At 46.1% G+C, this 24,804-nt stretch overlaps 2 protein-coding genes across 2 annotated transcripts in view; one reads left to right on the forward strand and one right to left on the reverse strand.

Moving 5' to 3' along the window:
- Nucleotides 1-82: 82 nt before the first annotated feature.
- Nucleotides 83-6,721, forward strand: ZMYND12 (zinc finger MYND-type containing 12). The gene is made up of 8 exons (XM_081204034.1): nt 83-278; nt 1,900-2,041; nt 2,333-2,504; nt 3,085-3,254; nt 3,476-3,598; nt 3,904-4,024; nt 4,804-4,949; nt 6,488-6,721. The coding sequence occupies exons 1-8, from the start codon at nt 163-165 to the stop codon at nt 6,605-6,607; spliced, it is 1,110 nt and encodes a 369-aa protein (XP_081060160.1). The 5' UTR covers nt 83-162; the 3' UTR covers nt 6,608-6,721.
- A 769-nt stretch (nt 6,722-7,490) lies between these two features.
- The window catches only part of SLC2A1 (solute carrier family 2 member 1), a 42,016-nt gene continuing 24,702 nt past the window's right edge, over nt 7,491-24,804 (reverse strand). Inside the window, exons 2-10 of the mRNA XM_081204006.1 lie at nt 24,710-24,802; nt 18,372-18,532; nt 17,013-17,253; nt 14,875-15,037; nt 14,304-14,491; nt 13,813-13,917; nt 12,374-12,475; nt 10,975-11,182; nt 7,491-10,140 (exon numbers count right to left, since the gene is read on the reverse strand). Of these exons, the coding sequence (XP_081060132.1) occupies nt 9,944-10,140; nt 10,975-11,182; nt 12,374-12,475; nt 13,813-13,917; nt 14,304-14,491; nt 14,875-15,037; nt 17,013-17,253; nt 18,372-18,532; nt 24,710-24,802 (1,458 nt within the window). The 3' untranslated portion in view covers nt 7,491-9,943. The remainder of the gene's footprint in view (nt 10,141-10,974; nt 11,183-12,373; nt 12,476-13,812; nt 13,918-14,303; nt 14,492-14,874; nt 15,038-17,012; nt 17,254-18,371; nt 18,533-24,709; nt 24,803-24,804) is intronic.

Consider the following 24,804-nt stretch of genomic DNA (forward strand, 5'->3'; position numbering starts at 1 on the left):
AGGTGCGTTCATGCTGCGTGTGTCGCTCTAGTCGCCCCTTCTCTATGGGCGCTCCCTTGAGGCTTCAGGATTGGTTGGTTGTGCCGGAAGCAGAAGGAGCGTGTCGGAAGTCCGGCCCGCCGCCTTAGCGACGGCTCCCCTAGCAACCGATGCGTCGGAGCGATGCAGACGCAGCAGCTGGTGCCGCTCGCGTTGCCTCGCGGGCAGAAGCTCTTCTGCGAACTGTGCCGCGGGCCGGCCACGCTGCGCTGCGGATCCTGCGCTGTCACCTACTACTGGTGAGCAGGGCTGCGCTCCCTACTTCCCTGCCCCCACCTATGCCCGTAGGCACGGCAAGCAGGCAGGCATTCGTAGGGTGAAGCTGGGGAGATGCTATGGAGCGGCGTCCTCAGGGGCAGTCGCCTCCTGTGGGCTTATTTATTTATTTAGTTATTTATTTTGCATTTACATGCCACCTTTTTCTCAAGGTGGCGTACATGGTTCTGCCCACCCTCTTTTTTAATCCCCCACGACAATCCTGTGAGGTAGGTTATAGGCTGAGGGGTCGCCTAGGTGAGCTTGAAGGCGACCAAGTGGCGATGCGAACCCTGGTCTCTCCCAGGTCCCAGTCCGACAGGAATAAGGAAGGGCTAGGTCTGGTGATGTGTGGCTTTTTAAAGGTCTATCCAGCAACCCCTTTAATCAATTTTGAATGACGGAGATGGATCCATAAGCAGAGCAAGCTTTTTGTCTATATTTTATTTGTTTTATTTTTTTAACAAGATTTATGTATCACTTAAGGAAAGAAAGAAAAAACCTCCAAGTGGTTTACAAAGAATATAAAATATATGTTGATAATAAGGAAACTGTAAGCATGATAAAACCCAAATATGGATAAAACTGTCAGTTTTACTATATATATGCACACTGTTATTATTTCTGTTCCTTGAGATTATATATAGATAAATAGATATATAGATATATAGAGAGACTGTGTGGTGTAGTGGTTAGAGTGGCAGAGAGACCAGTGCTCAAATCCCCACTCCTCCACAGGGTTGTTGTGGAGATTAAATGAGGGTAGGGAGACCACCTTGAATTCCTGGTTGGAAAAAAGGTGCAGTATAAATGTAAGAAATAAATACAAATATATTAAATAAAAAGCAAGCAAAAATTCTCTCTGTCACTGATCGGGATGCTTTAAACTGGTCACTATTTTTTGTTCTTTCTATCTCTGATTGTCGTCGTCGTCCCATTATATTATTAATTAATTTATATCCCACCTTTTCTCCAAGGAACTGAAGCTACCTTGAGTGTTATGTAAAGAGATGCAGGATATACACCAGAACAATAAAGAAATTGTTTTTTCCAAAATTGTGTGATTGTCATTCTAGCCACTATAGAAGATGCGCTTTTTGTTACTCTTGACAAATATAGATAAAAGTGGTAGCTGAGAAGTTGGGATAATGTGGCAGTTTAGGATCTTAGCAATTTCTCTGAATGCTGTTGCCTAAAATTATTGCACTCTAGTACATCCCTACCATAGGTGGAAGTTTATCCAATTTCTGTACATCCCCTCCAACACCTTAGGGATGCAGATTAATTTTTATATGAGAGTTTTCCAGGAGTCATGTAGCATTTATGAATCAACTTTAATGACAGGCTTGTGTTTAACTGAGTTTTAGTGATAATTTTAAGAGAATATTTTATGTACACTACTTACAGGTTTTTGCAATTAAGCAGACTATCAATTCCATTAATTTAAAATAAATAAAATGAATAAACAGTTGTTTTTTTATACTAGTAAACTGCTTAAAGCCTATTTTGGCAGGAAGCACTATATAAATTACCTAATATTAATTATAATTCATGCACGCATCACAATTTGTGCTGCTAATAGCCATGTCTCTCATCTTTTCTCAGCGATGTAGAACACCAGAGTGCCGATTGGGTCAGCATCCATGAGAAAATATGTCAACTTCTCATCCCTTTGCGTACAACGTTACCTTTTTACAATTCGGAGGAAGAAAGGAAGCATGGGCGAGAGCAGAAGTTAAGAAGAGAGGTAAGGGAGTGGTCCAGGTCCGGTAGGTTCACGGATGGACAGCAGGGTCCCATTCAGTTCATATGGGGAGAGGTGATCCTTGAGGTGTTGGAGTCCTGAGATGTGTCAGGTTTTATAGGTCAGAATAGGCCCCGAAACAAACTGGTGGCTAGAACAGTGCAAGTACCAAAACTACTCATCAGAAATAAACAACAACAATAAAAGCTCTGTGTGTGTGTGTGTGCGTGCGTGCGTGTACGTGTACATGTACCTGTACCTGAGAGTGGCTTAACAATCCATGCTTGTCCACAGAAATTCCTGGCCGAGTTGACCCAGGCAGTCGCTCAGAAATTTCTTCTTGAAGGCAAACACGAAGATGCCATTCCAGCTGCGTTGCATTCGCTGAAGTTCAGCATCAGTGTACACAGTTCAAATGCTGTGGAACTGGTGCCAGCGTACCTCATTTTAGCTGAGGCAGGTCTGGGTGAGTTTGGCTGGAGCTTTGCTGAAGTAGTTTGTCAATTTCTAGATAGGAACAATGGTCTCTTTTTTAAAAACGTAATCGTGTCTTGCGCAGGGATTACGTTTTGGGGATGGGGTGTATATGCGAAAACGTGTATACTCAAACTGCCCCCTTGGAACCACTCCCACGTGAGCATCCTTACCTTTCTGTTGCGTGCGCTGAGTGGGCTTTGCCCCCCAAAGCAATGCAGAGAGCAGATATATACAGTATGATCACAACTTGCACATGTATAAGTTGTGCGGCATCAATCGTGCGCAGTTGAAGGCCTCCTGGTTGAAATTGCACAAATTAAATACAGACAAGTTGCAGATCTTAAAAGCTCTTTTTCGCATCAGCAAAAGCTCTTTTTTCCTGGTGCAGGAAGAGCTTTTAAGCTCTCTGCCTTGCTTACCAGGCAAGTCCTGCTCAGTTCACAGGCTCTGGGGTGCTCTCTCAAGATGTCTCAGGGTTTTCCGAGATCTTGATCAGGATACTGTTTGCACTACAGACACAGACTACCACAGATTGCTGAATCTTTCTTGGCTTCTCTCCTTCCTGCCAGGCCTCGGGCACCTTACCCAAGCAGAGGAGTACCTCTCACAAGCCCAGTGGATTATCCTCAAGAATTCCCACTGCAGCAATGCCATTCAGTCTGACTTTCATCGCAACCTGGGCCTCCTTCACGCTGCCAAAGGGAACTTTGAGGACTCTTTGTACCACCTGGCTAATGACGTAAGCCTCTGCTAAAGTGCAAGGTGGACCTATGTGCCCCCCCCCCAAATGGCTACACAAAGCTGCTTCTGTTGGTGGTTGGTTTTTTTTTAAAAAATAATTTTAGTTGATTTTATCCATTGTATGTTTTTAATAATCTTATTGTAGAGCCCTTAGAAACTTTGGCGATTTCAGTGGTGTACCGATAGCTGAAATAAATAAATACATTTATCCCATTTCAGATTTACTTTTCCTCTTGTGCCTTTGGAACGAACCACATGGCCGCCTCGGGGGGATACTTCCACATGGCCAATGTCTTCTTCCGTCAGAACAGAATGGACATTGCCGATTCCCTGTACACTGAGGTCAGTCGGCTTGAGACAGCTGGGTTGGAAGTAGAGGTGCTGCTGAACGCGGCAGCCTCATCTCAGGTTCCATCTCCCCTCTGTGTCATATCCCCATGGAAAAGTGTTATTTTTCTCAAGTGTGCCTTGCGCACACACACAGCCAGCTGTGCATTGTTGGTAGCGGAAGTGGGGGGATATAGCAGCTATATTCTGGATCAGTTCCAAGAAATGTTCAAAGGTGGCCCCAACATACAGTGGACATTAAGGGGACAGGGATCACCACACCCTTTTCTTCCTTGCTTAATGAGCCCTCTTCTCATCAGGTGACCAATATTTGGCACCACCATTTCAGCCACTTCATCGGCCTCCAGTACCACACGCTTATGACTCCGGCAGAACTTGATATGCTTGCGGAAGAAGAGGAGACTACAGAAGAAGTCCTTGGTAACTTCTGCTCTTTCAGGTGGCTTCCGCTTCTCCCCATTCAAAGAAAATGGGGTGGTTTAAAATTCAGGCTGCTTCCCTCCTCCTGCCAGAGAGTTAGGTGGGGGCAGGGCAGAGAGATGCCTCTTCTGAGCCTGCTAACTGTGGCACATGGCTACATCTTCTGAAAAAGAAATAATATTCCTCCCCGTTCCTTTTCTGAGCTATTATAACATCCGCAAGTGGGTGCAGATTCAGTCAACCATATGAGGCACCTCTTTTTGCAACATATCTGCATTTTGTTTACTCTTAGGTCAGGGGTGAGGAGCCTTCATCCCACGGGGCTTGTTAGGCTCTCCAGGCTCACATGGATATTTTGGCCATGTCACACTCACCTGCCCTGCACCTGGTGTCATATATGACACCATCGTATACGACATCAGGCACAGAGGGCAGGTGAAGACTGAGCTCAGCCAAAACAGTGTTTGCAGGCACCGTCAACCAGCAGTTGGTAATGCCCTGCAAAACCTTCTCAAAGCAGTGTACAAAATGGGGCTTTTCAAAAGTCACCTGATGTCCTAATAATTGGCAAGTAAGCGGTCTTGACAGGTGCATGGAAACTTTGCCTACAAGGGGTGGATGAGATAACAGCCCAATCCATTGTGCTAAAAAGAGAAAGGTCCCCTTCAGCTCGGTTTGGTAAGGCTCTTGCCTAAACAGGTCAGCCAGGCCCAGAGATGGACCGTGCTCTCTTGACTGCAGTAGATCCTCCTTCATGGAGTTCCCTTTCTCCCTTACAGATGCAAAGCAGCGAGCTGAAGCAAAACAGATGCTGAGCGCCATCTTAGAGATCCGAGAGCAGTCTCCGCGACCTCAGCTGGCTCAAATAGCCAAGATCCTCCATACCCTGGCCATGTTTCATTACTTGATCCTGGATGTGCCAAAGGCAAGTTGACAATGCTGTCTGTTTGGGTTGAAATACATCACATATCCCAGACCAGTGTCATCACCTGGCATCCCTAAGCAATTGCATCCTGCCAGGGCCTGCCAGCAATGTTTGCTCTGGTCTTTGTGTAGTTTCCCCCCCACTCGCTCTGGCCCAGCATTCCGAACAGAGTGCAGCATGGGAAATTAAAATGGGGGCTAGACCCAGCTGCTTGAGTTGTTGCTGCTCCCTGACCAGTTTGTGCTTGGCCCCTTGAAACCTAGAGTTTATACCATGTCAGATTATTTGCCCACCTAGTGCAGCATGGTCTGCTCTTTCCTAGTTTTGGATCAAATATTTCTCCTGAAACTTATCCTCTTGACAAATTAAAGAGGCAGATGTGGTGCCCAACGTAGAATGATACTCGGAGCTGATTAATTTTTGGGGTGTGTGTGTGTGGTTTTCCCCCCAGCGCTTAATATGTTCAAAGGAGGCTACAGAGGGAAATGCCTTGTTGGACATCATTGGGAAAGGAATTGAAAATAGAACTACCAGTATTGTAGTGACCTTTGTACGAATAGATGGGGAGACTACACTTAGAAGGTTGTTTCTCAGTGCCACACCTCAAACATGACATTGTAGACCTGGAAGAGGGACCTAAAAGAGGAAATGAAATGATCCAAGGGCTGGCAGAGTTGCTCCTGAGGAAAGGGCTTTTCATTGTGGAAAAAAGGAGAGAGTATAAAATGATGCATTTGTGTGGTTGGAGAGATGTTTTCTCCCTGTCCCATAACACTAGAACTTGAGACATCTAATGAAGCTGAATGTTGGAAGATTCAAGACAAAGAAATTAGTTCTTCACACAATGCATAGCCTAAACTATGGAAAATGCCCCTGTAAGAACTAGCGATGGCCAACAACTTGGATGGCTTTAAGAGAGAGCTAGACAAATCCATGGAGGATAAGGCTATTGGTGGCTACTGGCCACAGTGTATCAATGGCTATGTTCTTCCTCCAGTGGTGGAAGCAATATGCCTCTGAGTGTCAGTTGTACAGAGTCATGAGCAGGAGAGGGTCTTACTTGTGGGCTTCTTGTAGGCATTTTGATAACTGCTGTGAGAAATGGGATGCTGAATTGATCTGCTCCAACAAGGCCTTTTGCCTGCTTCCTTTTCTTTAATGAACATACTTCGCTAAACTACCCATTGCCACTTGAAACCGCAGCAGAGTTCCCTCCCTTCTTCTTCCCCCAAGTGGCCCAATGGGAATGATGTTACATTATGACACAATGTGGTTCCCAGGGGCATTGCTGGAGAAACAGACAGGAGTGCTTTGTGATGCAACATTTTGTTGCATGCCCAGCTTACCTATTTAAAGAAGCAATTGAGGATCATCCAACAACAGAGATTGTGTGAGGAAAGGAATATTATGTTAACTGGAGCCAGGGCAGGGCTAATAGGAATCAGGCATTTAAAAGAAAGTATCCTTTTTAACAATTGCTAAGGAATAATGTTGCATGTTCTTTCCTTCCTTCTCTTCCTCTTGCTTGTCACTCTCAGGCTCATGAACTTGTGATGAAACTTCTGCAAGTTATGAAGAAGCTGCCCAAGTATGAACCAAGTGAATCACTTCACCAATTGGTTAAATTGTTGAAATCCAAACCAATCTATGCAAAATAGACCCACCACTGCCACCCTCAGGCCTGGCTTCCCAGATGAACATTAGATGCCAGTCGCTAATCATCCTTTCCTGTTTCTACTTCGTTTTAATTAAATTGGCACTTCTTAGATATATCTGTAGATTATATTCTTCAACCTGGAGAGGAGCAGATGAACCTCCAGTCCATTTCTTTCCAATTGCCAGAGGCCACTTATCTTCCCATCTGAGCCCCCCACCAGCTGAGTAACAAAATCCAGACGATGATAAATATGCCTTGGGCAGAGAGCAGGCAGGACCCAGACATCCTTTGCAGAGCCAGTTGCTTCAGATTCCTCAGCCAAATGGAAGATAAAAACTCACACACACACCCTCCAAAGGTGAGCTGCTGAAGCTGAAAGCAAAGCATGGCATTTAACTGTATCTAGGGGGCTCTCTGCCCTCACTGCTGTCCCAAATCACCCAGCTGCACAAAATTTAAAGCTGTGAAAATTAACCACCACATTGGTGTTTTTTTAAAAAAAACCTCTGTGCATATGAACGTACAGTTGCACCATGTCTATACGGAGCATGGTTTGGCTAGAGCAAGGCAAACTCCAGAGCCCAACCTCAGGCAATATGCTAAGCCATGATTGCTCTGGGTAGCCCAGGAGCAACAGGATGTAGGGAGGAACGAGACCCGCATGTGCTTGCTGTGGGAGGGAATGATGTTCCAGATTTATTATAGCAGCTCGCTGAGAATTCCCTCAGGGAAGAAAGTTGAGGGCCAATGGAGGGGTGGCCTCCAACCCACAAGGTGAGCAGGCAGGAGATTCCTTCAGAGGACCCCCCAAGCCCAGGCTGACTCCTCCCCCTCAAGGCACAGGATTTCCTGCAAGGGCTGAAATGAAACAACATGACACAGTCCAGGGTTCTCAAACGCTCATTTCATTTATTCTGTCCATACAAGGTTCTCCTTTCTGTGTGTCTTTTTTTCTTCTCTTTACCCTCCCACCCCTTAACCATTGGCTCTTTAGAAAGGAGTTCATTCTGACATCACACCATACACAGCAAATGCAAAAAGTTAACATTTCATTTTCTTTGCAATTCCTAAAAACATATTGTCCTTTTTTTCCAAGTGTGGTCGTGTCTTCAATTTAAAAACAGAAAAATAAATTTTAAAAATACTTATTTTTAAATAGCTGTGTGTCCATTTTCTCTCTTTTATTTTTTTGCAAACCTGCCAAGAGCTTCTATCCAAAAAAACACACTTGCTCAGGGTCCTTTAAGGGCTTGGGGTAGTTGACTATATGGAGGAAGGTCTAAAATGTCAGTGCATTCAGATGCCACTACAGTGCATATTAATTTTATCTATACAAACAAACGAACAGTCATCTTAGTTAAATACAACTCTTGCTAGAGCAACTAAGATCTGTTTTATCATATATTTATTTACAGTAAAGTTGCTTGTCCATCTGAAACCACACTATAACTTAGTGCTCTATTAACATGGTGGAACAAAATAAAATACATACATATATATATATATAATATAAATATTTTCCAGTCTATACACAGTAAGCAGGAAATGTGTGCAGCCATTTTTCACTGAGTCTCTGTCATTTCAGTGAGTCCAGGGTGCTAAGGGAGAGGAGAGGAGCTTGCCAGAGGCCCTCTGCAGCAGACACAATAGAACTGTGTCTTTATGGAGCCTTTTGGTAAAAGATCAATATGTGAGGTTCAGGGTGTTCTTTTGGATTCCTCTCCTGCCCCCATTTCCAAGGCATTTGTCACACCGCATGTCATTAAATGTCTGGAATTTGCTGGCAGAAGGAACAGCCGTGGCCACCGGCTGGCTTAGAGGGCTCTAAAAGGAATTTAGATGAGAGGTCTTTCCAGCGCCAGGCTTCTGTTTCCATGGCTACTGGTTAGTGGAACCTCCATCTTCAGGAGCAGTCTACCTTTGAACAGCTAGAGGTGGGCAAAAAGCAAGCGGGGTGCTTGTCAACTTCACGCCCTCCCCTTGTGACCTCAGTAGAGGCAGCTCATTTGTCACCATTTGAATACAGGGTATTTAATGATCAGATAGACCTTTGGGCCTGATCCAGCTGGACTCTCCTCATAGGGTGGGGAAGCAGTAAGGAGGGAGGGCGTTAGGGCTGAACAGGGAAACCTTGGGTTATGTCTGCTTTGTTTCCTCCCATCCCAACATGTGGTTGTCCACTAAAAGCTAAGCTATGTGGAGCAAGCCAGGACAGGTGAAAATACCCTCACCATGGCATAATGGCCTCAAGGGTCTAGCCCTCCCCCCACCTACAATTTTAAAGAGGGAACAAATGGCTGCATGATAGCTTTAGGGCAACAGTGGGGAAACTTCCAGGCTGAGGGCCACATTCTGGATGCAACCAGAGGCAAAAGTGGGCAGAGCAATAAACATTCCTCTTTGTAGTTTACCTTTCAGACATGCAAAATCAGAGGTGGATACACACACATATATGTATATGTATACGGATGCCTCTCCCCAGCCAAACAAGCAAAAGACACTATCACACTGCAGGGTCAGAAAGGGGCATGACCCTGCGAGAGTCAGCTCCCGGGCTTGAGCCTTTTACGGCCTCTGCTCCACCAAGCCAAAAAAACGATTAAATTTTTCCTAAACTGACTCACTTCTCTCAGCTTCCGCTCTGGCTGCAGCCACCTCTCTCCTCCTGTTGAGGAAGGGTAACCGACAGAGAGGCAAATTAGATGTGAGTGTTAAAGGGTAAGGGTCCTCAATCACTGACCTTTTAAGAAAATATCAAACCTCCTTTTTGTAACAGCCTTATGGGAAGGATAAAAGAAGCAACCTCAATCGTTTCAGGGCCCAACCCAGCAGGAAATTCTTTTGTCATCATGGATCAGACCTACAGTCTCCCCACACCCCTTCAAATTTTTTTAAGTGTCTCATTAAAATCAGAATAGGAACAGTTGTCTTTGGATTAAAATGGGCTGTTTCTGTTATTGCAAACTTGGAAGGGGTGTGTGTGTGTGTGTGTGTGTGTGTGTGTGTGTGTGTGTTCCTGCTGTTCTTTTTTTTTCCTTCTAAAAATAAAAGTGAGGGCCTGGTCACTGGAAGGACTTACTGCTGCCCCACGGAAGAGGCTTGGCCTCAACCACAGCCGCGGCTTCCGAACCTTGTCAGCATTGAAATCCTGGACGTGAAAAACCAGCTAACCGTTCCTAGGGCTGGGCGTCAGTTCATCGCCTGGAAACCAGGCGGCAGCCCCGAAAAGGAGGCCTCGGCGCCTGCTTCGCCATGAGCCTGGCTTCTGTTTACAAGCGTCAAGAACAGGCAGCAAAGGAAGTGAAGCGAAGGGAGGAGCCGGTCGGGGCTTCGGGGCTTAGACTTGGGAGTCTGCGCCCAAGCTGTGAAATTCATCCGGCGTCTTGTTGTCGCTCTGCCCACCGCCCCCTTGGCGGAAGCCGGAGGCAATCTCATCAAAGGTGCGGCCCTTTGTCTCGGGCACCTTGAAGTAGGTGAAGATGAAGAAAAGGATCAGGAGCACCATGAAGATGATGAAGACGTAAGGACCGCAGACTTCCTGCAGGGAAAGAGAAGGGGCGTGTTTCATATTGCTGGATCTGCCCTATCAGTTTGGGGCTGTAGTTTGGGACTGCTGCCAGTCAGTGTAGGCAACAATGAGCTAGTTGGACCGATGGTCTGATTCAGTGTAAAGGCAGCTTCCTATGTTCCTGTTGTGTTTTCCAACCTTATACCCCGCCCCGGCAATTTCACTCCCTCCCTATTTTATTTCATAATTTATTTTATTTCACAAAATGGATACACTGCTTGATTGTAGAAAACCTCAAAGTGGTTAACAAAAAGAATTTAAAAAACAATTAAAACCAGCAATTGTAAGAGTTAATTGACAAATGCTTCTCTTTCATACTTTTCTCATCATTTAAGGGTCCTGAGCATCCTCCTGTTTTGCCTGAAAGGTCTGCAAATTAAGTGTACTTTAAACAGCCATGGGTTCCCCCAAAGGATTCTGGGAGCTGCAGTTTAAGGGTGCTAAGTTTGAAGACCCCTATTTCTCTCAGAGAGCTACAATTCTCCAGGGTTGTTTAACCATCCATCCCTCGTCACAGGGAATTCTGGGAATAGTAGCTGCAGTTCCCTCACAGAGCTACAACCAACGCGACAAACTACAGCTCCCAGAATTCTTTGGGGGAAGCCATGACTAAAGTATTGTAGTGTTTTAAATGTGTGGTGTGGATATTGCCCTAATAACATTGCAGTGCAATACGAATGTAAGTTGACCATTAGGAGGTGCTTTGTAAAGAAACACCCACCCCTTGACTCAAGGGACTGAAGCCAGAATCTATGGGGAAGGCCGCCTTGCCCAGAGTGAAACTGGCCCAGTAAATCAACTTGCCTCAATGTACTGAAAGCTCATCCCCACAATGAAGTTTGACGTCCAGTTCGAGAGGCCAGCCACAGCGAAGGCTGCAGGCCGGGGGCCTTGGCTGAAGAGCTCCGCCACGATGAACCACGGAATGGGGCCTGGGCCGATCTCGAAAAACGCCACAAAGCCAAAGATGGCAATGATGCTGAGGTAAGACATCCAGGCCATTTGCTCCTAGCGTCGAAAAACAAGACCAAGTCAGAGCCAAATACACACAGGGGCGTCGGTCCTCATTGCCCACAACAACATTTGACCCTCTATCCCATGAGACGCGTGAGCCTGTGAGTGAGAGAGCGGCCAACCTAAAGTCATACAGGGAGCATCACAGGAAAACCAAGCCCCAAATCAAATATTTCTGTATACTGACCACACGTAAGCTTATCCTCATTGAGCTGTTTCGTGCTGCCCTAATTTTTTTTTTTTTTAAAGGATGTATTTTATTTTTTACTTCTAAAAAACCTCAGAGCGTTCCCCCAAGTGTGCAGACAGCACCTTCTGGCTTCCATTACTGCAATTAAAAATGTATTCATTACTTAAAATGGTGCTCCTCTGCTTTTCCAGTGGCCTCTTTCACCACCCATTTCTAGAGCTAAGGCTGCTCCATCTGGTGTGCAGCTTTGCTACCTGAATGTAGTAGCAAACCAAGTGCTCTGAAGGGCATGCTTACAGACCAGGGGTGGCAAACGCAGCACCCTCCAGATCTGGTCTGGCTTCCAACTCCCATCTGCCCCAACCAGCATGGCCAGTGGTCAGAGGTGATGGGAGTTGTAGTCCAGCGACTCCTGGAGGGCACCACGTTGACTAGCCCTGTGGTAGATGAAGGAAAGCAAACTAAGCCAGGGACCCAGCCTATTTTTCTTATTTATTTGCTCCATAAAATTTATACACCGCTTGATTGTAACACCTCAATGCAGTTTGCAAAAATAATAAAAAATATAAAATCAATAAAAACAGAGACTTAAAACATGCAAAAAATAATTAAAACAAGCTAGAAACAGATGTACATCTGTCCGGAAAGGCTTTCCTTTAATAAAGTGCATTTAGAAGGTGCTGTAAAGAGTACATTGAAGGCGCCACCCTGGTGTCTATAGGAAGGGAGTTCCAAAGAGCCAGGTGTTGCTACAATATAAGGTTGATTTCTTGCAAGTACAGAATGGCTATTATCTGGCAACTATAGCAGCACCAATTCCTCAGACTGAAGCGGCCGAGTGCGCATGTATGGGGGGAGACAATCTCGCAGGTAAACTGGTCCCAAGTAGTTAAGGGCTGGGGCATTGGCCAGGATACTCTGCAGTTATTTCAACCCCAAGAGGTGGAGGTATACTCTCAGCTTATTTCATTGTCTTCTGATCAAATGCCACTCACCAGAAGCGCCAAAGCAATGGTCATGAGGACTGCGCACCCTGCCATTCCGGCCAGGCCCACGAGATGCAGAGTCCGCCGTCCGGCCCTCTCCACCACAAACAGCTATCAAAAGGGAGACAAATAAATGAGTTCCTCTTTGGAAGGATGAATAAACCAGAAGGGCTCTACCCAGAGCAGTCTGTCCTGAGAAATAACTTTAGTTAGAAGTTCCTGGGAAGCCCAAGGGACCCACTCATAGAGGAGCTGCTTGTTGTGTTTCTGCATGACTTAGAAGTTGTTTTAAAACATAGACCACTGGTCTACCTAGCTCTATACTGTCTATGCTGAGTGGCAGCAGCTCTCCAGCATGTCAGACGAGGGGAGTTTATTCTAGCTCTACCTGGAACTGTTGCAGGGGACTAAACAATTGATGGGATAGCTCAATTGATAAGAGCACGAGACTCTCAATCTATGGGTTGTGGTTTCGAGCCCCACGTTGGGCAAAAGACTTCTACACTGCAGGGGTTGGACTAGATCCCTTTCAACTCTATGATTCTACAGTGGTACCTCTGGTTACATACTTAATTCGTTCTGGAGGTCCGTTCTTTACCTTAAGCACCACTTTAGCTAATGGGGCCTCCTGCTGCTGTGCCGCCGCCACATAATTTCTCTTCTCACCCTGAAGCAAAGTTCTTAACCCGAGGTACTATTTCTGGGTTAGCGGAGTCTGTAACCTGAAGCGTATGTAACCTGAAGCGTCTGTAACCCGAGGTACCACTGTATCTGCATGCAAAGCAGGCAGATGCTCTGCCACTGAGCTACAGCCCTTGGATCCTCCTGCCGATCAGTCTCTGCTGCCGGAGTCAGTCATTTGAGTCACTCCTCCTGCAGCAAAGTGGCAGAATGACTCCAGAAGAGACAGACCTAGAACAAGGACTCGTGCAGAAACACAGTGGGGCATATTCCTCCGACAGCATAGGACAGGAACGGGCAAACTCCGGCCCTCCAGATGTTTGGGACTACAATTCTCATCATTCCTGACCACTGGTCCTGTTAGCTAGGGATGATGGGAATTGTAGCTCCAAACATCTGGGGGGCTGGTGTTTGCCTATGCCTGGCATAGGAGCACAAGATCCACCCGTTTCAATTTGGACAGCAGAGGTCCCATACAGAGAGGGACTTCCCCCAGTGTCTGCCTCCAGGAACCCTGCACAAATCTCATTATCTTTAAAAATATTAGGGAACTGTATTTGGGAGGGGTTAATGAATGCAACTAACATGGGTCTGGTCTGAGTAGCACTTACTTGGATACAGCCAACTGCAGATAGAGACTGCAAGATATTTGGGACACCATTGCCGCCAGTGAGCTCCAGTATTAAAATAGCCCCTGGCATAAGGATGCCCCCTGCCACTATATTTGGAGCACCCCCCTTCTGCCAGCAGCAAAGGAAGGCACTTACCGAGACCACAGTGAAGGCCGTGTTTACAACTCCAGACCCGATGGTAGCATAGACGGGCTGCTGCACCCCAGATTTTTCAAAGATGCTGGTTGAATAGTAGAATACCTGGGGAAAAGAAAGAAGAAATGTAAAGAGGTGACCTGCACAGGACCAGTGCCCAGAATCCAGCATCGCAGGGCACGGGAAGCTACCTTATACCAAGTTAGAACATCAGATTAGCTCAGCATTGCCTGGTATGCCACTGAGGATTGAAAGCAAACCAAGTGTTGTGCTACTGAGCTATGGCCTTTCTCTAAAAATAAAACAAGATTCTAGTCCTCACCGTAATGCATATAGGATTGATTTAATCAGCAACTAGCCCTGGTATAGGAGGAAAGGGGCAAAGAGAGAAGATTCCTAGCCACGAATGGTGTTGTGTCAGCAGACCACTCACAGAGCCTCTTCACCCTCGAACCAACCACCAGCTCCTCCGCCCCTCTGCAGCCACTTACCGCATTGATCCCAGAGAGCTGCTGGGAAAGCTGCAAGACCACGGCGATGAGGATGGGCTGGCGGTACATGGGCGAGCGGAAAAGCTCCGGGATGGTGACTTTCTTCTCCTGCATCATCTGCCGGCTCTCCTCCTTCATTTCCTGGAGGTCGCTGCTGACGTCGGTCGTCCCTCGGAGCTTCTTCAGGACTGAAGACAAATGAGGGAGGAATCAGGTGAGATGCACTCATGACTTGCAGGTGAAGTAAGGAAGGGGGGAAGAAAGAATAAAAGAGGGCTCTTACACCTTTAATAGATACACATAGTAAGCTACACATTAAATGTGCACGAGCCCTGTGTTTTCTTCTCTTTTCAATTGCACAGTGTTTGCAGCAACTGTTTTATTTACTTGTGGCATTTCTAAACTACCCTTCATCTCGAGGGATCCCAGGGCAGTGGATAAGACAGCATATGACCTCAGTCACATAGCTCCACCCAGAAGCATGCTACCACTGTGCCACATGCCTCCATGGGCACTGAACATGTGCAGGCCCCACTCTAAAGGCCTCTTTCGCAAGGAGGCGGCTGCTCACCACTCTTGGCTTTGTTCTCCTCATTGCGGTTGATTAGAAGGAAGCGGGGACTCTCTGGGGCAAAGGGCAGCAGGATGCATTGCGCCAAGGCAGGAACAAAGATGAACCCCAGCAAGAGCGGCCACAGGCTATCGCTCCCCATGATCAGATCCATGCCGAACACCTGTAGTGAATGACATAATAATAATAATTTATACCCCGCCCATCTGGCTGGGTTTTCCCAGCAACTCTGGACGGCTTCCAGCAGAATATTAAAATACAACAATTCACCCAATATTAAAAGCTTCCCTAAACAGGGCTGCCTGACATAGTAGGGAAGAGGAGGCAGGTTTAATCTGGGAACTCTGAATCTCAGAGGGGTAACAGTGTTTGAGAGTTCTACATTTGCCTGGATCTCTTAGGGTGTTGTTATGGGGTAGCTGACACAAGCACTCTCTCTCTCTCACACACACCGTCTTTTGTACCAGGCCTCAGATCTCCTGTCCTGACTCCCCACTTAAGAAAAAATTCTTGCAAAAAATATTGGGTTCTAGCCAATGCTCCTCCTACACAGAGCAGACCATTGGAATTAAAAGACAGGTCCATTCATTTCAATGGGCTTACTCTGAACAAAGCTGAGCTGGGTACACCCCAAAATAGTTACGAATAAAACACACACTAGAGGGTTGTATCCACCCGAATTCTACTCAGAGTAAGCCCCAATGAAATTAATGGACCTAATTTGACCGTGTCCATTTCACGGGGTCTGTCCTGGATTGGACCAGCGCCAGGAACAACCCACAATATTTCATCTACACATGTAAACACAGTTTCATAAAGTCATACATCCATTTACAAGAAGTCAATCACAGTTTATCCGCTGCGTATATTTATTGGGGGTCTTTGCTTATTGTTCTTCTTTAAGCAGAATGTCAGATTATAGGAATGAAAGTAGAGAAGGCTGAATGCATTCCCATAATTAACAGACTCCATTCTTCAGCCAACATGTTCAGTGCACATCCTTCAATATCTCTTTCATAATATGCAAGTGCTCTAGCCCATATGGGTGGTAGTGTTTTTTCAACACTGTAGGATGGTCAACTCCTTTATCTGACTTTTAATGTCTTGCGCTGACTAATCTGGCTGCAGTGATCACAACCGTTGCCAAACTTTTGACATTTACTATGCCTTGCAGCTACTCCAATAAAGTATACCTACAAACGTGTGAGGACACACACACACACACACACACACACACACACACTTTGCTTACAGAGGAACTTTCCCTCTGAAACTCAGCTTTAATTTGCATCCATGTGTTACAAATCAACATGCGGAAGTTGTATGCTAAACTGTCCCATTTTTATTGCCTTCCCCTTTAACATTTATACTTGGAACTGAAGCAGGCAGCCTCTGTCCATCGTAATTGCTTGGCCCAGTGCAAAGCATCACCACACCCGTCCCTGGGAGATTTGTGTAGCTGGGACTCTGGTTTTTTGGACAACAAAAACTCTGATAGATAAAGCACGTTCCTTCCCCAAACTGAAATCAGAGGTTTCACCCAGTGTTAGAAACTGAGATATGAAAACTAGGAGCTAAATGGCACCTTAAGCCTAGGTTATGGGCACAACAATGGAATGTCTAGGCACACAATTCTATAACAAGAATACAAAGCTGAAAATGAATGAACTGCAGCTAAAATATTATGTTCATTTTTCACATGGTCTAGTCTTTCCCCTGCCCACCCCCCTAATATTCATAAGAGGGTCTCTTCTCCAGTCTGCAGAGAGTAGCTGGAAGTGGAGAGGCAGAAAAAGGTCCTCCTTTCCTTCCCCTCTGCAGTTTTAATCTGAAATCTTAGGCGCAGTACTGAACCCAGAGCTCGGAAACTGCTTGTGCTAATGAAATTCCGTCACAAAATGCGCCTAGAACAATGGGAGTTTCAAGCACTGGTTTCACCTCATTCAGTCAAGTGGGCAGGTATGCATGCATTTAAGGGGAGCCCAGGAGGCAATGACTTTTTGCACAGGATAATTATCACCCTCAAAAAGAACCAGTTTCCCATCATCCCGGAAAAACCATTTGCCCTCATCGACCCCTTTTGCAGGTGCACAGTTTCCCATCCCCCAGCAGAGGGAGCCACCGATAGCCCACCTCACCTGCGCTATGAGGATGCCTACGACGATGCCCAGCTGGTGAAGCGTCCCCAGAGCCCCCCGAAGGGACGTGGGCGACACCTCCCCCACGTACATGGGCACGAAGCCTGTGGTGAGGCCAGAATACACCCCAATGACGAAGCGACCGAGGACCAACATCTCAAAGGAGCTGGCTATCTTCGAGAAACCCATTAGCGCTGCAGCCAGGAAGGCAAGACTGTTGGACATCAGCATAGAATTCCGCCTGCAGGAGGAAGAAAGTTGGGTTAAGTGGGGGCATCCGTAGAAGTAGAGTGTCCAGCTCAAGGAAAGCGACAGTACTGTTCTATTCCACCTTGGCCCAGGGTGGATAAAAATCCATTTTTTAAAAAAATCAGATTTTTTTATTTAAATTGAATTTTTAAAATAAAACGCTTTTGGAGGAAAAATCTTTCTAAAGATAGTTTTCTGTTTAAGTTACATTATAGTCCAAAGGCTATTCATCAGGAAATAAGGATTTGTCATGTGTGCTAAAACTCTTAGTTTAATTGTTTAACCACATCAGTTAACAAACATGGATACATATGCCATAATGTTATTGTTTTAGTTAAATAAATTGTTTAAATTTTTATTAAGGAAATAATTATTTTTCTCCTTCCAATGAAGTACAGCAGAAAAGTTGTCCAAATATAAACAGTTAATTTATTAAACCTCGCAATAATTTCATAATTTTCTGTCTATGCATTTCTAATAGTATAACCAAATCAGTAATTTTTTATGTAACTGTAAAAATCACTCTGAAAATTTATTATTCCAAAACCAAAACCTTCATCTGGTTGTCAATATTAAGGTTATACCAGCAAGAATGAGTCTTTCTGTTAAAAAAAAAAAAGATTCAAATCAAGTCTTACGGACTAGTGATTTAAATCAAATCCACCCTGCCGTGGCCAGACCCCACCTGGAGCCCTGTGTCCAGTTCTGGGCAGCACAATTTAAGAAGGATATTGACAAGCTGGAAGGTGTGCAGAGGAAGGAGACCCAGATGATCAGGGTTCTGGAAACCAAGCCTTATGAGGAATGGTTGAAGGAGGTCTGGATTGGTGTTTGCTCCAGAAAAAGGATGAGGGGGTGTTGAAACAGCACCAACGGAACAAACCAGGAACATAAGGAGCTGTCTAATACTGAGCCATACCATTGGCCCCTCAAGCTGAGTATCTCCTGCACAGACTGGCTTCTCCAGAATTCTGGGCAAGACTCTCCCCCAGACCTACCTGGAAATATGCCCTTGGGAGTTGAACCTGGCAACTTCTGTACAGAAAGCAGGTGCTCTAGCACCGAACTAGGGCCCTTAACCGCGGAAAGCCAAAAAAGCTCAGCGCTCACCGTCCAAAGCGGTTGACGAACAGCCCCACCGAGAACGACCCAATCATCCCGCCCACCGAGAAGATGGACACCGAGAGGGACCAGAGTGTGGTGAGGGTGCCGCGGCTGATGTACTCCCCATAGCGGTTGTACCACGTGTAGTTGTAGAATTCCTCAATCACCTGCAGAGGAAGAGAGCAAGGAGAGACCCGGTGAATTGAGCCATCCCTCAAGGCGGCCACTTTAACAGATTGGTAGCTGCCCTTCAGAGGTCCTGAAAAGGTTGAAACGTGAAACACCAAGCCATCTGGTAAAAACAAAACCTCTTCCCAATATTAGGGTACAGTGGTACCTCGGGTTAAGAACTTAATTCATTCTGGAGGTCCGTTCTTAACCTGAAACTGTTCTTACCCTGAGGTACCACATTAGCTAATAGGGCCTGCTGCTGCTGCCACGCCGCCAGAGCACGATTTCTGTTCTCAGCCAGAAGCAAAGTTCTTAACCTGAGGTACTATTTCTGGGTTAGTGGAGTCTGTAACCTGAAGCATATGTAACCTGAGGTACCACTGTAAATCCATTGTGGGTTTTAGGGGCAAAGAAGTGTCGTGGGGCTAGGAACTGAACTGAATTTTATGGTTTATTTGCTTACCACATTTTGCATCCTTTAAGAAGAGCCACAAGGCTGGATCAGGCCAGGGGGGGGGGGGTCCCATCCAGTCTAGCACCCTGTTCCCTGCAGTGATGCCTCAAAGGCAAGCCTGTAAGCAGGGCGTGAAGCCGGTGACCCCTTTCCCACCATTTCTTATTAAGAATATAGGCAGAGTCTGCTGGATCAGGCCAGTGGCCCATCTAGTCCAGCATCCTGTTCTCACAGTGGCCAACAGATGTCCACTATGGGAAACTCGCAAGCAGGATCTGAGCACAAGAGCCCTCTCCCCTCCAGTGTTTTCCAGCAATTAGTATTTGGAAGCAATGCTGCCTCGGATTGTGCAGCCAGATAATAGCCTCCATAATGGTTATTAATGGCTAGGAGCCCCCAATAGCCCTCTCCTCTACAAATTTTCCCAATCCATCCCTGTTGGTGGCCCTCACTGCCTCTTGTGGAAGGTAAATTCCATACTTTAACTATGCACTGTCTGAAGAAGGACTTCCTTCCATCTGTCCTGATGATTAAATTATGATTTGTTGGACTTACTAGTCACTTTTTAAAAAATGAGATATAAACTCAAAGTGAATTGCAATACAATAACATACCCTAGCATTCAGTAATTCAGAGGCGATCAAACCTGGAGGCTTCATGATCTGCAACCAGAGCCCATTTTACCTGCCAGTCTTGCAAGACCTGCTGCTCAGGACGCCTAATACAAGGGCAGGGTGCTGTTTAGGAGATTTGTTGGGGTCAAGATTTAATTTTGTAGATGCTTGATTTTTTGGCTCTTATTGGTATCAAAACTGCAATGGTTAGTCAGTCTCTGATTTTAAATGTTTTTAAAGTTTTTTTACTGGATGGTTTTATGAACGATTGTTGTGATCAGCTCTTTTTCTCCCCAAAGACTACCTTAAATAGCATGGGGGAGCTTTAGTCCCAACTAAAATATCATTTTGGGGCTTTAAGGTGGTGATTACTTTCTCCACCAGGTGGCAGCGAGGAGGAGCTTGGCAGGGCACCCAGCCAACCCTCACCTGGAAGGAAACAAGAGTCTTGGACAGGTGCTTTTCTGTCACCAGTTCATAAAAAAAATAATCCTATGCCATACAGTGCAACTTCCTGGAGCTTTGGTTCTTTGCTGAGTCACCGTGGGATGCTGAGTCACCGTAGGCATGCAGGAATGGACTGGGGCAAGGGGAGGGGGGAAGGCAGGGAGAATACAGCAATGGGGAAAGAGATCCCCCTTCTGTCCCTCAGAACTGCATTTAAATTCTTAGTTTCTTCACAAAAAAGGGCAAATGCTGTTGTTGGAGGCCAGCCTCTCCATCCTGGAGGGAACATACTCTTTGGCGTTTGCATTTCCAACAGGTGCTTTTGTTTGTTTACAATATCAAATATATATATATATTATTATTTAAACAGGATTCCAAGAATAACTCACGAGTCAGGACCCAACAGCTCACATTGCATGTTCGGAATAAGCAATGGATTCCTTCTTTCCTCTCTCACCCGAGGAGACGGCAAACCCCAACTGTTTTTGGACAATTCTGCTGCATTTAATGGTGTTTTCTTTTAAGCTCACTTCTCCCCCATGGGAACCAAATTGGGGAGGGGGGATTAAAGAAACCAAAGCTCTGTGCAAAGAGGGAAAAGGCAGCAGCAGGCCTTTGGAAGTGGCAAGCGAACCACTGCTTTGCTCATCCCCACTTAGGACTGTGCGCTAAATCAGCTCAAACCAACCTGAAACCTTAACAAGCAGCAAACTTGCCTCACGTTTTCATGAATCAGGGATGGGAGACCTGTAGCCCTCCAGGTCCTGCTAGGCTACAGCTCCCCTCATCCGTAGCTGGGGCTGATGGGAGTTGAAGTCCATTCCCATCTAGACAGCCGCAGGTGAGCCCACACCATCACCACAGAGCAATACTGCAGGGGTGGAGAGTCTGTGGTCCTCCAGGTGGGGATGGACTCTAACTCCCATTAGCCCTGGGCCAGTGTAGTCAGGGCCAGAGATGGTGAGCGCTGGAGTCCAGCAACATCTGCCCCCCACTCCCATCCTGTTTGATGTGTCTTTAAAAGAAGACTTCATCAAATGCGAGGCACCTAAAAGGCAAACACACGTCTTATTCCAGATGCTTTTATGAGTCCATTCCCTCAGATGCAATGCCCCCCCCCTATTCATCAGATAAAGCTTACAGCGTAATCCGTTTGTTAGTCCTGTGGCACCAAAAAGATGCTTGACTGGTTCTCCCACAGCAGCCTTAGCACAGCTGCTTTTCTGGGAACCATTAAATAAGGCTCTGGGCGGGTCTACGAAGGGCTCGATGAAGAGATAAGACAGAATTGAGAGACTCTCCTCCTCAATCGTAATAAGGGCTGTTCAATTGTGTTCAGCATTGTCTGCACCAATTGTCCAGGGTTTTAGACAGGGTCCTTTCCTACCTTGTGATGCAGATAGGGATTGAACCTGGGATGGCCTGAATGCAAAGCAGATGGTCTACCATTAAGTCACAAAAGCCCTGACGATAATAATATGATAATAATCTATTATTTATACCTCGCCCATCTGGCTGGGTTTCCTCAGCCACTCTGGGCGGCTCCCAACAGAATATGAAAAACACGATAAAACATCAAACATTAAAAACTTCCCTAAACAGATGTCTTCTAAAAGTCAGATAGTTGTTTATTTCCTTGACATCTGATGGGAGGGCATCTGACATCTGATCTGATGCAGAAGGATTCTATAGCACAGAGCTATTTTACAATGAACAGAGCTTTGTTTAAATTTAAATTTAAATTTGTCAAGTAAACATTTTGTTTACTTGACAAAATTCAAGTAAACAAAAGAACCCCAACAAAACAAAACAACCTCTTATAGAATCAGAGTTGGAAAGGACCACAAGGATCATCTAATCTCCTGCAGTGCAGGAAGCTTTGTGGTTGACAACCATATAAAACATTAAATGTGCCAGTATTAAAAATATTCAAAAGCACTGGTTACCAAAAAGAAGTAAATACAACATTCTACATTCTCTGGACAGGCTTGCCTGAACACAGAAGTCTTTTAAGGAGGCATTGAAAGAGAGTACAGCGAAGGCACCAGTTTGATGTCAATCGGCATGGGGTTCTGCACCCCAGAAGATCGATTTCTTACAAGGATGGAACTGGGTATTATACAGCACTTTTAACAGCGCCAGTTCCATGGACTGGAGCAGTCAAGTGGGCATATGTGGCGTAAGACGATCCCACAGGTAAACTGGCCCCAAGCTGTTAACTCAGAAAGCTGTTCCTCAGTTGTTGCAGTGAAAGAAGTGATTACTTAATTAGCGACGGGGCAACCTCTCTTCAATTCAGTTTGGTTTAATATCTTAAGTAGCAAGTGCACAGATTAAAGGACGTCTAAAAGAGGCAGCAGGGAGGGTATTAAAGGAATCTCAGAACAATAAGCAGGGGAATATCATTTATGCCAACCGTTTGCAACTATCATTGGCTGGCAATTCAAAGAAACATGTGTCTAACCTCAGCAGCTCTTGGCTATGTGCTTAGTACAACAATTATGACTTGGGGTGGGGAGCTTTTGGCTTTGGATTCTATTATTCTGGAATAATCAGGGTGAGGAAGGTCAGTTTTCTTAGTTTGCCGAAGGAGCAGCCCCCTCCGTCACATCAAACTGTGGTGCATCTAAATCCTGCAGCCTGCATCCCGTGAGGAACAGCCCAGGAAGCCCAGAGACAGAGCACAAAGGGAAAAATTCCTTCCTGTTGCTGGTCCCCCAAGCACCTGGAAATCAGAGGTCTCTGGCCAAGGAAGTTCTCTTTAGCCACCCAGGCTGCTAGCCATGCCACACTACTCCTCTTGTGGCTGTGGGCTCCATACACTCAAAGGCTGCAAGTTCTATCCCAGCTGCGGACCACCTGCTTTGCATGTCAAGCTCCACGGTTCAGTCCAAGTGGGGCTGGGGATGCCCCCCAACCAGAAACCCTGGAAAACTGCCGCCAGTCAGTGCAGACAACACTGAGCTAGATGGACCAGTAGTGTCTGACTCAGTATATTCTTATGTTCCTATTATTGGACACCAGTAGTGTCTGACTCAGTATATTCTTATGTTCCTATTATTGGAACATATGCATCATGTATATGCAACACCATGCATCGTTTTCTAAATCTCTACTGTGCCCCTGGCTAATCAAATTGACAGCCCTTTCTCGCAAGGAGGGCTCCAGCTCCCCAGTCGTTTTCGTTGCCTTCTCCAAAGCTTTCCCAGCTCCACGTTATCTTGAGATGGAGCTGATCCAGACCACGGTCTGAAAATCATCCTGGGCATGCTTAAATCCCACTCTGGAATCCGTCTCAGGGGCATTGGGTGAGTATTAGCCGAGAAGGGTTGAGAATGACGCAGCCGCACCCCCCCTCCTGCCGCCCTAGTCCTTTTAAACAAAACACTCAGCACAAGAGGGACTGTTAATTCTCCTGGGAACCAGCTTAACAAATCCCATTAGAGTTGGCAGTAAGCTGGCTAACCGGATGTGCTATTTTTGGGGGGTGGGCAAGGGGGGAAGCAGAGGGAGGGAGCCTGAATTTCCCACCTTGCACAGCATTTTCTTCATTTCGAAAGGCAATTTTCCTGTATAACCAGGCCTTTGGCCTTTTAGAATGGGTGGGATATTTTTAATGTATTTTTCCTATTGGTTTTAATGTCTCTGTGGGGTGTTTTGCTGTTGGCTTGTGCAAGGAAAAGCAAAATAACTGATAGTTTTTTTTTGCAGTTTTGCAAAGCGGGGGCTTATGAGCACCCCTTTAAAAATTATTATTATTCATTAAAAGGGGTGCTCATACACCCCACTTTGCAAAAGGAAACTCTATGAAACTAATTCATAGCCCGTTCATGCACAAGCTGGAAAAAAACAACTTTTTTAATGCTAGGTTGCTTGGACACAGTCCTGACTCACCACAGGCAACCGTGCAAGCAGGTATGGACAAGCCTTGGATATATACAGCATGTGCTGGACCCACACAGAAGGGCAGGAAGACACCGGCACTGTGCGGATAATGTATCCACAAAGAACCTCTGCACAACCAGTCAAACCAGGCTACATGCAGCCCACACATTTACAAGGGCTATTAAGTCCAGATATAACCTCCATAGACAGAGAAATTATACCTGCGGTTGCTGGGGTACAACACCAGGGAAAGGCTGCTGAGGGCCTTTCCCCGAGGCCACTATGGAAAGCAAGGATGCTGAACTAAACAGGCCTTCGGCCTGGTCCAGAAAAATAAGAAGCTGCTTTATACTGATACAGGTCATTTGTCCATGTAGCTCAGTACTGTCGGCACTGACCACCAGCGGCAATCCAAGGTATCAGAGATGGAACGTTCCCAGCCCTACCTGAAGATGCTGTTGGGGCTTGAATCTGAGACCTTCTGCACGCAGGGCAGAAGCTATACCACTGGGCTACAGCCCTTCCCCTTCTTACACCCTTGGGGAAATTGTTGAGGCCTGGAGCACTATGTATCTGTATACTCTGAACCCCTGAAAGAGCAGCTGCATTCTCCTAAGGAGGTCGACTGAACATGCATCAGATGTCCTCCCCACCCTGCTAGCACATCTTTCCCTACCATGAACAAGTTGCCTCCTACAAGACCAGCACAGAGGCCAGGTGGGTTTGCCCATCAGAGAAACTGCAAGCCATTCATTCATTCCCCCAGCTCTCACCTTCTGTGGGGCGTTGATGACTCCAGTGTTGTAGCCAAACTGCAGAGATCCTAGGACTGCTCCTCCAACAGCCAGCATCAACTGAACCGTCATCT

This window comes from Podarcis bocagei (genome assembly GCF_964188305.1).
Source record: "Podarcis bocagei genome assembly, chromosome: 7".
In the NCBI taxonomy this organism is placed as follows: Eukaryota; Metazoa; Chordata; class Lepidosauria; order Squamata; family Lacertidae; genus Podarcis; species Podarcis bocagei.

What these genes read in the sequence shown, in the direction of transcription:
- ZMYND12 (XM_081204034.1), top strand. Translation starts at nt 163, where the DNA reads ATGCAGACGCAGCAGCTGGTGCCGCTCGCGTTGCCTCGCGGGCAGAAG. An exon ending in TTTAGCTGAGGCAGGTCTGG is followed by an intron (nt 2,505 to 3,084) that starts GTGAGTTTGGCT and finishes CCTTCCTGCCAG; the next exon opens with GCCTCGGGCACCTTACCCAA. An exon ending in CCGATTCCCTGTACACTGAG is followed by an intron (nt 3,599 to 3,903) that starts GTCAGTCGGCTT and finishes TCTTCTCATCAG; the next exon opens with GTGACCAATATTTGGCACCA.